Below are 17881 nucleotides of genomic sequence, written 5' to 3' on the forward strand. Positions count from 1 at the left end.
TTGTTAGAGGTAGTAATCTATATTGAGCAATGTGGAAGTGCAGTGTTGAAGGTAGTAAACTCTCTTAACTAAGAGTATTCTTAATACATTTACCACTGTGTGTCATGATCTCCGCTTCCTTCCAATATCCATTGTGTAGGTATGTATGAGAATCCAGGACCTGAAGATAGTCCAACATCCGTCTACTACAGCAAGTAAGATGAACATTTTAATAGGCTACCATGGAGATGAGTCGTGGTTACCCTATATATAGTCCAATCGGGAGCCCTATCAGAATCGAGTGGGGGCCAGTCATAGGAATACTGCAGTATTCCATGTTTTATCGTTTTCAAGCATCCTTTCTCAGCGGCCAGCTGAACTTCAGGGAACCAGTGTATAGTTTATGTAGATATGAAATCAGCGTTACAAGCGGGTGTTTTCTGTTTCTGCATAATGGTTGACTTCAAGGATCAACCCGTCATACAGAGAAACTCTTGAACGACGACGTATATTTATCTGACATGATGACGAACCCACAGAATGAGGTTCAAACTTGACTAAGGACATTGGCAGCATTGGGGTGATATTGCGTTAGACACAACGCCGTCCTGGTTCAGTTATTACAGTCAAAATGATCAGGTTTAAGAATGATTGTGCAGGCTGTTACCTACAGTGAAGTTCGGGAACATCTTTTGGTATTGGTACACAGGCTCAGAACAAGGGAATTACAAACCAATCAGGCACTTTATATCGTTATGTGCGTTCAATCCCCCTACACCCCCACGCAACCCATCCACCCCCATCCCCCCCCCCCCGTCGTCATACTATAGAATTCGCAAGTAAACAACCAATTGGGGGAGGGGTCAGGGAGGTGGTTGCACAGTAATGTATCAAGGTATTTAAATGATGGTATGGCATTTATTTCACAGGAACATTTCTGGCAGAAGTCGTGGTCATTCCGAAAGTCGAGTGTACGAAAGGGTAAGAGTATTAATATCAATCATTATGTTTCCCTTCAGAATGGATTACAGACAGTGCTGAATTAACTCGCTAGATTGACTTTGAAATTGTCTACAATGATGACATAAAAACTTATTTTCATTCTTGTCAACAAAAAAATCAAATGGAGCAAAACATTGGAACATTTTGAGACTATAATTCCTTTATTAAAAAACAATGCGAACACTCTCAGAGAGGGATTTTTTACGTGTTTGGATTTACAAATTTATAGTGCAAACTTATACACAGACTTCATGCAAAAAAATTAATATGATGTGTCGTGCAACATTAAAATACAGTCAAGAATGTAGTTTATAACACTTTTACTTTTTGAGATATGAACCCTTCAAACAAGTGAGGGTCATCAATAAAAGTGACTGGACTATTTAGTCTAATACACAGATCGCTGCGTTGAGTGTTTTCATATGTGTTATACATAGTCATTGTATGATGGCACGACTGGTACGTAAACTAACTATGTGTGTAGTATCATATATTGGGACAGTGACCCTACGTCGACGGCTATTCTGAACTAAATCAACTTTTCCATAATTATTCGTATTAAAAGTTCTTATAAACCATAAACCTGCGCCTTTTCTCATCCTTGAAGTTTCGTTCATATATATATATTTGGTAAACTTTCTATGTAAGACGCCATATATCATTGTTTGAACAGGTTGTGTAAGATGTTATTTTTCAACATTTTTCTTCTTACAGAGTGACAATAGTGATATGGAACCCCGAGTCGTAAGTATTTGCAAGCATAAAACTGCAATGCCTATGTCAATTCAAGATCAACAAGTAATGTAATATTTTTACAACTTATTAGGGAGCTGCCTGTAGCTCAATATTATGAGTGAACGCTGGATACTCGTGATGTGCTGCTCCGTCACTAGAAGACACAGTGAATGTCTTAGTAAAAGGTTAGGGGAAGGACTCGGAACACCGGAGGGGCACCATAGCTTAAGGGTCACTGATTTTCCCGCCCACAATGAGTTCATATCTATGTGTGAATATACTTAAAACGACGTGATGGCCAGTGGATATATAAGGTCTTCCTGTTTCATGGGATAGTTTAATGATTTGTGATGGTCACTTGCTGCAGGGAAGGGTGTATCGGTGTATCGAGGTGTAAAGTAGGAAGGGAATGTTTCCAAACCCGACCGCTGGGGTACGACGATTTGGAATTCATGTGATCGTACCCGAGCGCACGCAAATAGAAATAATCATCCGCATATAGAAATAAACACACACACACAAAATGATGAACTGATAACTAACTAACTTAACAATTTCCAGCAAACTGAGGAACTGTAAAATGTATTAAGAGCTCAACCTGTCATTTTTAGAAGGAAAACGACGACATTTGTATTTCGAACAGTTGAACGTTTTCGCAGGAAAATAAGGAAAAAAAAACCATTAAAATGATCATCTCGTTCCATCTTACGGTACCCTTCCGACAATTTTGTGTCAAAATGTCTAAATTGAAAGTTAACGTCTAAATGAGATCAAAATAAAAATACATGTTCATTAGTAAAGAACATTGGTTGAGATACAAAATACGTTGCAATTAATTAAATTAAATTAAACTATTTTTTTTAATTAATTCGCCACTTAATTTGCAAATAGTACCGGTACTCGAATCATTCAATAGGTAATCAATTTAGACGATTAATTGCATTTCATCGAGATAAAACTGATGAATTTAACATGGCAGAAAATTGTCGACATAATCAAGTTGTAAAGTTAACATCCTCTTCCCTTTGTTAACCTATATCATCTCCCTCTCGCTCTCCATTACATTATACAGGAATTCCCCAAACGAGAAAGTATATCGGAATTAACAAAGCGTTTCAAGCAAAACCGTTGAACCGATACCTATAAAAATGTCGAGACAATCCACCTCTTCAAGGCATCCTATGCATTCGACTTTTTGGACGGCGATATTTCACATGAAGTAGATTCTATTATCCTACGTCAAACCGTAAATCGTTATCTGGGTCACTTGAGGATAAAAAACAACGTTCTGTGCCCACCATTTGTGCCCTCCTGCTTCGCATTGTGGGAAGAGGGAGGGTGGATTTACAGGTATAACTTCTCCGTCCACAACCCGATCCAGGACTAATTGAGTGATATCTTATTTTGTCTTGTTTTATGTTTTACAAGATGAGTTTTGTCTGAAAAGATTTTGTGTGCAATACAGATCGTCTTGAACGAAAATCTCCAAGATGTCTTGGACGAGCTGGAGAACAAAGGAAACTGAAAACATTATCCAGAGATGAGAGAATAAATCTGCAGGTGGAGTGGGACTTTTGACTTTTCGTTTGAACGGAAGGACCACAAATCACCTCAAACCCCTCTCTCGACAAACATGGATTCTTCTGTGGATTCTGAACCAGAAATATCAGTATTTACACATTTTTGGCATCACAATGTCACTTTGTAATAACAAACGGAATCTTTTAATTACTAGAAAGGGGGTCACGTGTTCTTCGGATCTGCAGCTCTTATATATAATTCAATACCTGCACAACGCCCGAATTAAGTAATGATAGGCATAGGTTGTTACTGTTTATTTCCCATGTGGCTCTAAGCATGTCTGTTGTTTTTTGACGATTACTTTGTCATTTGAGCTGCCATTCTCTCAGTTAGAAACTAGTTTTAAATTAGCATTGAACTCTGGTATAGAATTATGCAACTTACACGGTCCTTTTTTCTTTTATTAAAAGTTTTTGATAATACCTAATTTTGAGTTTCTGTATGAGGTTGAAAGTGGGCTGAACATTACCACGCAACCCCTGGATTCGTTCCTCAGGAGTGGTCTATTTTTCTACGACTGAATGTAAAGCACTCCGATTGACGATGGGAGGTGGAGAACACGGCCATCCTCCACCCCGGTGGGGCAGGAATCGCTCCCCTTCCCTACTCGATTTGCTCTAGACATACATGCGCCTAGTTAATTAAAAGATGGAGAAATCAGTGTTTCCTTGGAGTGGTTGAACTTTCTGAGCGTCGTCTAGTTCCGGGGGAAGGATCATTAACGCGAGAGCGATTGTCTGAAATATCCTTACCCCCCCCCCCCCAACCCCCGACCCCTCCTTCACCTCTCTTCTCAACTCCCACTCATCCACGAAAAAAGTTGCCGCAGATACAATCACGTATAATAGAAAGTTGTGAAGGTGATTGTCATGAGATGAATTATTAAAACATGTAAGAATATATTGCTGGTCAAATTTGTACTGCCAGTGTGTTTCACATAAAATTTCGTAATTGGAATTAATCATCGAAGGACGACTTTGGACAGAAAACGTAAGCGTTGATGTAACATAGTCCTTTGAAAGAAAATTAAAAACAAAAGTGCTTATATATTGTATCTACAGCTATTTCGATATTTACATTTAAAATGCAATTGAAGTCTGTTCTATTTAAGTCCAAGCAACTTAATCTATGTCGCCTTATAATTCTTAATTACATACACTTCAAGAATGAAAAGAAACCTTTTCTTCCCGCAAACTTCATATAAACAACAATGCAACAGTACCATTGAAGATATATACATTATAATTTGTCATTCAAAATCATGATGTCGATTAGAATTTGTCATTCAAAATGGTAGCTACATACTGTGCATATGGCGTAATTAGTATTTGATCATAAGGCATGTGACGTAATTCAGTTACGTAACCAGTTGAATTCCCGGCCATTCCATCCCAGCTCTTTCCGTCTACTACAAGGGATTTCACTGGATCCGTGGGAGTAATATTCTGGACGGCATCCTATTAAACGCCTTAAAATTGGCATCGCTCTCGAAACGTCGTTTCCATGGGGATAATTGTAAAGCTCCTATAACGAAAGAAAGAATCAGGAGAGAGAAGAAAATATCATTGTTTTATATTTTGCTTTATATATTGATAAAACAAAATGATAGACAGAAGGATACCGTGATAACGAATAACACATAGAAATATCTTCTTGTTCGTCCGTTTGTTTTGCATAAGGCAATTGTTTGTATTATTCAATGTCGCATTGATTTAACACACACAGGTGCCTACATATTGTAAATATAAATGTTTAAAAGATATAATTGTAAATATCACTGTAATATAACTGTTATATATTTCAATATGTAAATTTGTACATGCTTACTTCCATCCCGTGTGGAATACAACTCTGGTATGATATGTATGTGTATATATATATATATATAGCTAATTGTTTTAATATGTAATATCGTAAGAGATACGTACTGAAGCTGATAGATAAATTGTTTTCCACATTAAGAGACGAGTATGTATCTTTAACTATATGCTATCAGGGATTTCTGTCACAAATATTGTAGTCTTTACTTATTGGTTACTTATAACGGCCTCCTGTAAATTTCGTCAGTGGTTTGTGTGCGGTATGTTTTCATACATGCGATCATATTTGATAAGTTAGAAAGTCACGAGAGGTCATTTTTTTTTTAAAATGTAAAAAAAAAATCCTTCTCTTTTTTGGTTTTTGTCCAAATTTGTTAAAATGTTTTGAATATAACGTATGACTGGTGGTGAACCAAAGTTTTTTCAGGAAAAGAAATGTTGTCGTCAGTTTTCCATACTTGAAATTATCTTCGGATATCACCATTTAACAATATAGGGTTGGTTGATGTAGTTTTATTTTATCATTATACGGCACCTTAAAAGAGGATTCAGTGTTTGGAGTCTCAAAGACTATTTTTTATCCTGTCAGGGCAGTTTCTGCCGTTCATTCACTACTCTGTCAGTAAATACTACTATGTCCAGTTTCTCATGCATATATATTCACTAATTAGCGAGTAACTGATGGAAGAAACATGACCAGGAGTGTTAGCTCAGTGGTTAACCTTCCAATCAAGGGCTTAGGAACCGGGGGGCTGGGGGCGCCAGCACGCCATCCCCAGTGAAAAATGTGGAGGGGCGGAAGTATCATTCCGCCCCCCCCACCGCTTAGCAAGTCAGAAAACCCCTTTTCATTTCCAAATGAGAAAAAAAATCTCATTTGGAGCACCAAATTGCATCTAAGGCCAGGTGAAAATACAAAATTAAGTTTTCAAAATCGAGTGGGTGTTGAAGTGTGCTATATTGCACCAAATTGCATCTGAGGCCACCTGGAAATGCAAAAATTCCAAAGGGGAGGGGGAAACCCCTCCCCTTAGACCCCTCCCCCAGGCCGGCCATCAGTCTTCAGCCCGCCCCCCCCCCCACTCAAAAGTACCTTCCTACGCCACTGCTTCCAATCATACGGTCCCCGGTTCTAGTCACTCCAAGATTAATGTATGTCGTCCAGTTACAGAGTTGTTGACAATTAACAATTCATAATCTTGGGCATTAAATATGAATCTAAGAGACTGACTTCAGTCAGCTTGCGGCTTTGATAAGCCAATGAGGCTTCTGCTTGCAGGAGGATCTAATATACAAATACATACATACTGACAGGTTTTTTTTCGGCGGCCTTTGGTATTTAAATTTCTACCCAAATTCCAGTAGCCTACTTCATAATTCATGAGCGTTTCAAAACAGCCAATGAAGCAAGTATTAGAGAACACTATTGAGCCTGTGAAGTGGTATTAGTAAACACAGAGGGGTACATGTGTAATCAATCTATGCTGAAGAATCGCACATACAATACGTGGAATACAATGGCACAGTAAATAGGTATGCAGCATACTACCCAGACAACATAACTTGAACGCCTAACTCAAGGATGTACGCGCCAAACTCAAGAAACGAAAATTGCCCATGCACCCATCAAAGGAATGAAAGAAGGCGAGAGTAACGTTAGAAGTTTGACGCTCAAGGAGTGAAAATTGGAAAGAAAATTGTCAGACGGCAATCGTTAAAGCTGGCGAAACGGATAAGTCCCGACGTACATGTGACCAGGTCACTTCTTGTCAGGTTCGTACTTAGGGTTAGGTTACGTTTGTGTCTGACCCTCTCTCTGACCTCGGTTGTAAATATTCATTGATTACTAAACAGCGGAGCTATAATGAGTTTGCAAGATTTGAAATATTATGCCGTTATCTTGTGTTTCATAATTTCAATGGAAGTCAGTCATATTAACGTCATGATCAGGCATTAACGGTAAATTTCGTAATGGCTTGTATGTCCAAAATAAACACTGATTTCAATTTTAACGAGAGCCGAGGGAAGATAAATCTCGATGAGTGAAGCGCAATATAGATTACGAAGACAGCCAGATAATTATGGGCGGCCATTACCGCAAAATATATATATATATATATACATTTATATATATATATATATATATATATATATATGTATATATATATATATATATATATATATACATTTATATATATATATATATATATATGTATGTATATATATATATATATATATATATATATACTCATTACGATTTTCATTCATATATATATATATATATATATATATATATATATAAATTCCTTAAACTACACCAAAATAAATTTAACATGGGGAAAAAATTCTCCAAAAATAAATTAATTGCATCAAAAATATATTTACTCTAACAAAAATGAAGATTTTTCATCAAAAATAAATTAACCCTTGTCGAAACAGTTCACCTGCACATATTAAATCTACCCTGTCCAATATAAACTCATCCCGTCCTAACAAAAAACCTTACCCCGGAAATAAATCCGGTCCAAAAGAATTCCTCCTGTCAAAAATAAATCCCGTCAAAAATAAATTTCTCCCTTCAAAAATAAATTCACCACTGTCCTCCAGTTGAATAGACCACAAACTTTTGTGGCAAAGGCTATTAACCAACGGTGTCAAGCATGCCATTTTTTGTTTTCTGAGGCGAGTGACAGCAACACGTAATGTCTGTGTACTCACATGTCTTGTGAGTGTTGTTTTTAAATGTAATATTATCAGTGCATATAATTACCTGGTTGAATATAATATCATTACCCACAACTTTTGCGTCTGTCGATGTCCTTTTACCCAAGTTTACAGCTAGAAAAGAAGGAAAAAGACAAATATAATGTGAAATATCTTACACATAAGTATAGAGAAGCTTCAAAACGAACTATGTGTGTGTATTATTAAAAGGTACGAGATGATCTATGTATTGAAGGTAATGTCATAAGCATACACATTCAGTGAGTGTAATTTTACTTCTAAAATATTTCGATATCATTCTTCATTTTGGTAAGTGACTGATCAAATTCTGTGTTTATATACATATATATATATAGGCATAATATAGTTATATATATAGTTATATATATATATATATATATATATATATATATATAGCTGTAAACCATGCAATTGATACTTTGTAAATCACACTAAGAGAATGCTAAAGGACTTCAATTTGTTTAGTTAACTTATATGCATCATACAGGCCATTGTGCAGTGTCTTGAACATCTTGAATACAGGACTCAGAAGAAATGATTTTTTTTTTCAGGATTTTGTTTCTTCCCCGTTTTGTTAAGAAAAAGTGATACCACTGGTCTATTTGCCTCTATAACAAAAAGAAAACACGATAGGGCCTATTTTGTATAAAAAGCGGCAACTAATATGTGCCCGTGACGTGTGTGATTTGAATCGATCACAAGTAAATATACCCTCCCGATCAAGGGCGGCGGAAGCACTTTTAATCTGGGGGGGCACCGACATCAAAGGGCACTTTGCAAAAATTCGATTCGACTGATGAAGCCTTCTATTTAGTACCCTTTATAACTCTTATTGTATTATCTTATTTGCGTATACACATCACTCCATCAACGCCCCGCCCCCCCCCCCCCCCCATCCTCAAGGAAAATATGCATACTAGCACTGCAATATCCAATGTGCAAATTGGGAAACAAGGAACAAGTCTTCTTTTGAGACAAAATGAGGTGAAATCATGCTAGTTGCTAATGTAGGAATCTTCCTAATTAGAGTTTATTTCTTGTTAATATCTTAACAAAAAATTTTCCATTCGAAATAGCTTTGAGTTTGACCCACAGAAATTCATTAAAAGTCAGGGGCGTAGCCAGGATTTGCAAAGTTGTGCGCACGACTATCTGAGCGGAGCGCCACCATCGGTTGGCGCGGAGCGTACAAGAAAATTTTTGGTTTTACAAACCCCTCAGATGGCCGGAAACGGCCCTTCCCGAGTGTTCGTTCTGGTTCCCTGGAATCCCTGGCCTCTTGCTAACTTGAGACACCTCAATTTTTATGTAGAAAAAGGGCACATTTTTAACCTGAGGAAAAGTGGGGAGGGGGCACGTGCCCCCTGTGCCCCCCGGTTCCGCCGCCCTTGCTCCCGATATCCCCAATTGTCATCCCTTCCCCCAAATTCCTGCATGTCCCCGCCTTTACTCGTATTTCTCCCGCCCCCCCCCAAAAAAAAAAATTTAACAAAATTTCAAAAACATAATTATTTATTATTTTTAGTGTTTTTCTGGACACGAATAGATAAATCTTCATACACCATTTCTTGTTGAAAAATTTTGAAGTAAATTAAGATTAACTTACGCCTGCTCGACTCTATAATACACATCACAGACTCACATGGTTGACCTTGAGTAGAAAAGAAACGAAGACGAAAAGAAAGCAAAACGGTCAATTTGGATTATTGTTGTTACTTATGCGTATGAATATATATACCTGCAAGATTCATACATCCAGTTGGTAGAGACAATTTCCCAATGCTAATACCACTCTATACTGTCTTCCAACATCATGTTTCAAAGCACTTGTACTGACAGTATGAACAGTTCCTAACCTTTATCTGATTTTAATGATGCTATAATACCACTATATATACTGTCATCTCATATCATGCTTCCAAACACTGGTACTAACAGTGTAAACAGTTTCTTACCTCTTTCTGAGTCTAATGCTAATACCAATGTATACTGTCCTCCCACATCATGTTTCAAAGCACTTGAACTGACAGCACGAACAGTTCCTAACCATTATCTGATAGACACACGATATCCATATATATACTGTTCATTTACTGTCAGTAAGCGTACTTTCAAGTGGGACATGAAAATACAGTCACGCTGTGATAAACTATCAGAGGATTAAATTTTGAAATCCGACACACCACCCCACCCCCACCCCTCCCCCTGCTCCTCCCTCAGTGGCGATATAGTACGAGCGCAAGGTATCACAAAACATACGTACACAGACACCCACAGACTAGCAACCACGCGCATATACGCCCACTCCATGTGCAAGTAAGCTTAGATTCTTTCCTCATTTCATTATAAACCATTGGCAAGATAAATAATTTACATAGTTTTCCCCCTGTGTAATCAGAAGTTAAAAAAGACAGAAAAAACAACATCAAATATAATTTTACGGCTGTAAATTTCTTCGTAATCACAACTGAGAGAACATTAATTGTTGTCTTTGTTTTCATTAGATTGTAATTGGTAATGGTTAGGATCACACTTTCCCTTATCTACGAATATAATCTTGAATAGTCAGCCCAAACGACTGCAGCTAACATCGACTTCATTTACTAATTGTATATGTATATATAATGACGTCACCCTTTCATGCTTCCTGTTTTGCATACGCAATCTTACCGTAGAAAAGTGTTCATCATACATATGGGATTCAAGGCCTATATACACAGAACAAATCCCGGAAAAGTGGGCCTCATTCAAAGATCAAACGCAATTGTGTCATGGCATCAAAATATTCATTTATGGATTCTTGTGAGTGGTAATTTCTTTAATTCGAGTTTAGAATAACTCTTTGGAAACAAGTCACCTGGAAACAATCTTTCTTTTTATCAAGACTATCGTTAAAAAGGAAATGGGCAAAGAAAGATTTTCTTGAATACAAAAATATTACATATTTTAAACTAGTCAACTTCAAATTTGCTGTCATATTTTATTTATTTATTAAAGGATTGACTTCAATTGAATTATATATGTTGTTGGTTTTTCTCTATTTCGTTCTTTTCATCCTATATATGTTCCTTTTTTCGTGGCAAACACGAGGAAAACGTCTTCCAACAAATCACTAATGATTTATTTACAACACAAGAAAAAGGGAGGTCAGATTGCAAGTGACAACAAACTATAGCAAATGAAGAAACATCGGATATTACAAGATAGCCTATACTAAACAAGGAAAATTGATCATAGATATTTGGTGGACCCCTCATCACACATCTGTCATCCCTTATACGAATCTTGATGTAGGGAGGTTAAATTATTCATCATTGGTATAATTACATTTTACTTGCATTACACACAAAAAAACAGACTTGGGGCCGTTTATATAGCTGGAAATTTAAACAGCTGGACAGGCAATTTCTGGCCACCAGATACAATATACACGAGTATAAAGTATACATATCATAGGGTTGTATAGAAGTTATGTCACAGCAGAAGCTTACATTCTCACGGTATGTCCGTTTAATTTGTTGTAAATAAAATCTCACATTCATGCTTTAAGTTAATATAAATGCTTATAGGTACAACGTTGGTTGGGATTTTTTCTTTTAACACTGTACTTTCACGTCTCGCTCCATATGAGTTTGAACTGACAGTTTGAGCAGTACTCACATCCTGTTTCGATCAGATGGAAAAAAACCTTTAGGAACTGTCACTACTTTCGGTTCTAGTGCTTTTGAAGCGTGAATTGAGAAGACAGTATATTGAATGGTACCGTACACGAGCATTACATAATTGTCCTAAATCGCTACTTTCACACAGAAGATGAATCTTTTCTATTTTATAGCCTAACGACCCATGGTTATTTGACATTAAACTTTGAATTTTGAATTTCATATAAAATTAAAATATGGGGGTATAGTGTGTTCCCTAGCTCCCTGTTTTTTTCTCGTGATGTGAACTTTTGCACTTCCAATTTTTTTGCCCCAACCTGGTTGTACCCCCATCCCCACACTCCCCTCCCCCTCACCTCCACAAACTGGATTTTCTGGTGCCGCCAATGATAACGTAAATTTAACAGTAAATTTATTTTGTTAATTCGAAACCAACATAACACTTACAGAAGCATTATGTCATTTCAAGGTGTTCTAAGACCATGGTGATAGAAAGTCTCAAATTTCTAACAATGGTGACATCTGAAAAGGATGTGCATATTTAGAGGATGAAGAGTTATTTAAACGTTGTTTCCACATCCAATAACCAGCGGTTGTTCTTCATACATATGCATATATATATATATATATATATATATATATATATATATATATATATATATATATATATATATATATATAAATATATATATATATATATATATTTATATATATATATATATATATATATATATATATATATATATATATATATATATATATATATATATATATATATATATATATATATATATATATATATATATATATATATATATATATATATATATATATATATATATATATATATATATATATATATATATATATATATATATATATATATATATATATATATATATATATATATATATATATATATATATATATACTGTTTTTCCAAAAGCTGGTGAAGATCCGTTTGTCTTTAACAATCCCAGACCTATTACTTTGCTTAATACTCGGACTTCAAACTTGGGGTAAAAGCCCATGCTACTCGTATGAAAGCAATCTTGCCCCGCTCAAAATAGACAAAAGTCAAACAGGATTTTGAAAAACAGGTTTATTAGGAGCGAACATAAGGTTCACCTTAGACCTTATCGATTACTGCCGTGAAAATGTCAAAGCTGGTTTATCTAAATTTCTGTTAGGATCTCGAGAAAGGCTCCGCCGAAAGGTTTTTAAATTTTTGTTTTATTTATTTATTTATTTTTTTTATGATACAATTCATGCTTTTCATTTTGGTAACAATTTATTCATTGAGTGAAAAAATAGCTCGGCATGCGTAGACAACAATGGTTTCTCCTTCTTCAATTTTTCCATTTGAGACAAGGTTGCCCACTAAGCCCTTGTAGGCGCAGAGATACTAGCAACATTTTAACAGGTGTCAATATTTATAACTCTAAGTTAATATCTTTGCAATACGCGATGACTATCTTTTTTAAATTATTCTAAAAGAGTCTCTTTAGGAAGCCACCCGCGTCCTCAACAATTTTGCTATACTAGATCTGGCTTCAAATATTTTAAATGTCCGTTTGTTAACAGTATACCTTCTTTTTTTGGTCTGCCGATTAACTTGGTCTCTAGGCCCAGTTTCAATATTATTAGGTGTAACTTTTACTGGCACTAATCGTGAAGCTCTTGTCATTCTTAACTTCCCCTAAGTTTTCGCACTTGTGCTTCATCTTGGGTCGAAACAAAGGTATATATATAGGTAATAAGGGGAAAGATTTTACAGCGATCCGTTTCAACACTTTCCACAATTGTCTTATATACAGATAAATGTACTATTTTGTCTAACAATGATTATTGAATTGATGAAATTTGGAGTTATATAGACCGACAAATCGAGGACGAGCAGACCTCTAATTAAACAAATCTTAATTATTTTCGTTATGATTTCATGCTCTGCTATATACGAACTCAAAATGATATCGTTTACGATATTAATAATCACACGATACGACACAATTCTAGATTTTCACCAATATCTTTATATATTTTTTTGGAATAAAGTTTTTTATTCCAAATCTTCTGGCATATTTCGTATCTTTACCTCGCTGGCCTTTTATCACGAGACCAAATGCTATCTATAATGGTTTGCCGTTTTCTTTTTCACTATACGTTGATATGTAAAGGAAAACTGCGTGAAAACTGCGGAAAACGAGGTATAAAATATATAGTTTTAAAGGAAACGTTTTAGTTTAAAAATAAAGTTTCTTTCTTTTCTTTTTTCTTACTAATTTCAACAGTAAAACTCTGAAATGAAAAGAAACGTTTTAGTTTAAAATGGTCCTCAACTGATTACAAAACAATAATAATAAAAAATAAATACAAATAAATAAATAAAGAATTTTCAAAACCATATTTACCGTAACATAAAGATGTAGTAGTCAGTACCCCAACGAGAATAAACAAGACTTTCAAGTCCACAGTCGCATACATGTCAATTATGGTCAAAATATTGATTGGACCAGACAGAACGTTTCCAAATCTCTCTACTTCCAAATACAGCTCAAAGCATAGATGTTATGGTATAGTTTACTAACATCCGGATCTTCCAATCTGAAACTTCGTCTATAAATGACGCTTCTTTTTCAATCACCCTTTTCCCCCCTTCTTCTTCTTCTTCTTCTTCGTTTTCGTTCTTTACTCTTTAGGCCTGTATATACATGACGTTATGAATTAATGATAACGCCTTCTACATTATGACGTACACACGCATCGTTGTATATTCTTTCAGATGATACGTTACCACGCCGTTACGTGCCCACCACACTGTTCCTAACCTAATCGATGGTGTTTCATGCACTGTCTCCTCTTTATTTTCCTTTGATTTCCGTGATTTTTGCAAGGTCTAGAATGAATTAATCAACTTTTATTTGGAACTTACAAAAAAAAAAGACAATAATCTCGGGGTAATCACCAACCTCACAAAAAAAAGGGTCTCATGATGATCATCTCAGTACGCGAATCAATTTTGACTTGTGCGTTAAAAAGCCATTTTCGCAGGAAGTATGACTATGTGTACTATTATAACTTGCAATTAAAGGCTTTATAGGAGGAAAACTGCAAGTACTCACTGGCAATTATTATTATTATTATTTTAATTTTTTAAAATCTTTCTTAATTTCGCTTTGTTCAATGAATATGGCTAAAGGCAAACCTAAAATGAGAGCGGATGTATACTTATCATTTCCCCTGGTCACGCTTTTACCTATATAACTGTATTGTTAAAGGATCGAGTGGATAGCACCACAGGTTAGATTTAGAACAACAATTGGTCAGGAAAACAAATTATATATGAGCTATTGCAATTATAAATTGACCTTTTTTTCTGCAAATGATGAGTTTGACTTACTTTAAAGTATACTCCGTTTCGCTTCTTTCATGACGTTTCTGGTGGATTGTGTGTGTATGTGCGGTGGGGATGGGGGGGTGGTTAGGGGGAGAAGGTGTGAACCTTTTTTCAATAAAGGAGTGTTAAGTTTGGATAGACGATGAAGCCCGGACTTGAGCAGAAGAGCTCTAAAGGAGGGGGAGCCGGGGGTCAAGCAAACGTCGGATTTTCAATAACGGTTAGCAGTCCAAAGAATTATCGGTGACCATTGGAAACCCCCCCCCTCCCCTCAGTCTGAGTCACCATAATTTGTAAAAAAAAAAAACTTCACGTTACAGGACGCGAGTAATTTGCCCCTCCTTGGTGTCTATCCTACTCGGGGTGGTTATTTTGCAATATTGGTGCATATCCAGTTACTATATTCTGCTAGATTGCTTCTATACATGTATGTTTAACTGATATTTGTTTGAGCTCACTTTAAAGAATGAAGCAATATTCCCACATTATTCATTCCACAGGTCTCCGACACAAATTATAGTTAGCTATTTGAATTTCCGGACTCTGTTTCAAATTAGATTGCGCCATCATAGGTATCGTAACGGCAACAACATTGTTATCCAAGTTACTGCTCTACGGAAATGAGTAAAAAAATGAGCAAAATGTTGTCAATTCAAGCTGGACTAAAGGCAGTTATTTTACGATGCTATGCAGTCACATGTATACGTTGGAGATTCCGATTGGCTTAAAATAAGTTACACTTTACATCAGATGGCTATACAATTTACAGTTTTAACTTTCCTATTGGATTTGGTTACAATTTAATAAAAAAAAAACATACTAACAGACGAATTAGTTCCTCAAATGTTGTTTCAAATAATGACTGGTTAGCAGACTAAACAACTGTCACTATTTTCGACTATATACCTTGTAAAGATGGTTCAAATTGCAGATTTTTAAGCGTTTTGCAGTTAAGTGTCATCCACTTTCTGTTAAAATGTGGACGAAATGAGTGGCGCAACCTTAAGAGTATATAGTCTGGTTGGTCCAGTCAATGATTATGCATAGGATTGTGTGTTGAGTATTATCTGTTTGTAAGCCCTTCTCAGTACTAGCAACTGGTCATAAATGTAACACATGTTAATAAATAATACCACCCATCAGTTTTAACTGATTAACGGGTACACACCTTAACCATGTTACAACTGATACAGCCATGAGAATCGGGTGACACATTACAACCGCTATCTATGTTGTAATAAGAATTTTTTTTAAAAATTCTATTGCAATGGTTACAATTTACCAGTTGAAGCTGTTACGAGTGCCATCTATAGTTGGAGTCATTATGTAACTATAGTCGCTTTGAATTACAGTGAGAGGACAGATGGTATAACGAACAAAAAGAAATTGTTGTTTTTCTTCATCTAAAATTAAAAGTTATGAAACTTTATAATGTCAACTCATCGAATTCCTGCATCTCACGTTGTGTGTGAGTGTTTGCACCCATACTGTATCCCTTGGGTATATCAACTCTCAAGGGAGATACAGAATACGTAACATACATGAGTTGGAGAAAATCTCCTTTGATTTTAATGAGCATGAGCGCTATTAAAATAGTTTTCTATTTCACACTTTACTGTACCGTATAGACAAATGTAAGGTCTTCTTTTTTGTTGTTAATTATACAGCATTTGATAATAAAACCCATTATAAAATCATGACGATAACATCGAAAAATGTTCAATTTGATTTTACTTTTTTTTATGAAAAAGTGTCTTGGTCACGTTATTGTTAACAAAGAATAGAAACAATATAACACACACACACACACACACATATATATATATATATATATATATATATATATATATATATATATATATATATATATATATATATATATATATATATATATATATATATATAGCCTATTCTTAATTTAATGCGAATTATCAACTGTTAAACTCAGTCAATTTGAGTAACTATGAAGAACCAAGTGTGTCTGTTTCATGGCTACAAGAACATGGTTGAGAAGAAGAATACTTCATGGTACATTGCACATAGTTTATCAGTACTTAACTTGTCTGAAAGCGGAAAGAAAAGAAGCTACTGTACTACTTTAAAGATGTTGGTGGGTGAATCCTTCCTAAGTTATGTTGGCATTTGAATGTCAAATTGTGAAGAAAATACATTTTCTTTGGAATCAAGAAAAGTTAAGAAGGGGAAAAAAATCGTTTCCTAATGGCATATATACTTTTTCTTTCCACATCCGCTAATTTACAGCTGTAAAGATGCGTATAGGATGATATTTTAACAAAGTGTGAGTTTGGCAATAAAATGCTTGTGGATTATTGTGACATGCTATAACTTCCAGAAGTGTGATGATGCGATTTGTACACAACAGTTAAGTCACGTAATGGCATATAATGATTATTTTAATAAATATTCATTATATGATTTACATAAATAGTCATTTAAGTTAGATTTCGATGAAGTCCCTTCAAGCAGACTGCAGTGGTGCCACTCAAAGCATGAGCAGATTTATAAACTGATATATTTGAGTACCCCGTTAGTCTAATGTCGCGTTACAACATGGCAATGAATTCATGCTTTTTACCCTTTCGAAACACTCGACTAATTCTGTATTATTGTTTTACGGTTAGGTGTCAGCGGTGGGATCAGAATCCACGTGATCAGGTGTTGTACTCTCTAAACTCTTCACATACACATGTATATCAGTCTGCGCCACGAAAGATGTAACACAAGAAATTAATAGACGAGCATTTAACTTTCTTGATCAAAAATATAGTAAGGCGACAAGGTCGGCGGGAATAGGGGAATTAAGTGACACTCCCACCCAAACTTTGTTTGAGTGACCCTTTTTGTTAATAAAAAGTACTATTAATCCAGCTTTTAAAGAAAAAAAGGTGATCTTTTCGTTGAGAAATTAAGTAACTGTAATTAGGAACGGCAATGGGGAA

At 35.5% G+C, this 17881-nt stretch overlaps 2 protein-coding genes and 1 long non-coding RNA gene across 4 annotated transcripts in view; 2 read left to right on the forward strand and 1 right to left on the reverse strand.

The window, feature by feature from the left end:
• Nucleotides 1–124: 124 nt before the first annotated feature.
• On the forward strand, nucleotides 125–2909 carry LOC139967626 (uncharacterized). Its single transcript, XR_011793058.1, has 4 exons — nucleotides 125–194; nucleotides 909–960; nucleotides 1696–1725; nucleotides 2789–2909. It is a non-coding gene; the product is annotated as an uncharacterized lncRNA (long non-coding RNA).
• On the reverse strand, nucleotides 2268–14241 carry LOC139967625 (uncharacterized). The gene is made up of 4 exons (XM_071971592.1): nucleotides 13936–14241; nucleotides 9469–9513; nucleotides 7888–7955; nucleotides 2268–4821 (listed from the first exon to the last, which is right to left on the reverse strand). Exons 1-4 carry the CDS (start codon nucleotides 14006–14008, stop codon nucleotides 4651–4653), a joined length of 357 nt encoding a protein of 118 aa, XP_071827693.1. The 5' UTR covers nucleotides 14009–14241; the 3' UTR covers nucleotides 2268–4650.
• The window catches only part of LOC139967624 (transmembrane anterior posterior transformation protein 1 homolog), a 32051-nt gene continuing 20831 nt past the window's right edge, over nucleotides 6662–17881 (forward strand). The window contains exon 1 of one of the 2 annotated variants that reach the window (XM_071971591.1): nucleotides 6662–6890. The gene's annotated coding sequence lies outside the window, so the exon portion shown is untranslated. The remainder of the gene's footprint in view (nucleotides 6891–17881) is intronic. The other variant, XM_071971590.1, reaches the window with a different exon arrangement.

Source organism: Apostichopus japonicus, chromosome 5 (genome assembly GCF_037975245.1).
Source record: "Apostichopus japonicus isolate 1M-3 chromosome 5, ASM3797524v1, whole genome shotgun sequence".
NCBI classification, from domain to species: domain Eukaryota; kingdom Metazoa; phylum Echinodermata; class Holothuroidea; order Aspidochirotida; family Stichopodidae; genus Apostichopus; species Apostichopus japonicus.

Excerpts from the sequence above, each read along its gene's own strand:
- LOC139967625 (XM_071971592.1), bottom strand. The coding sequence starts at position 14,008 with ATGTATGCGACTGTGGACTTGAAAGTCTTGTTTATTCTCGTTGGGGTA. Across the intron at positions 9,514-13,935 it reads TACTACATCTTTATGTTACG|GTCAACCATGTGAGTCTGTG; the intron begins GTAAATATGGTT and ends TTTCTACTCAAG. Across the intron at positions 7,956-9,468 it reads TATTATAGAGTCGAGCAGGC|CTGTAAACTTGGGTAAAAGG; the intron begins GTAAGTTAATCT and ends CTTCTTTTCTAG.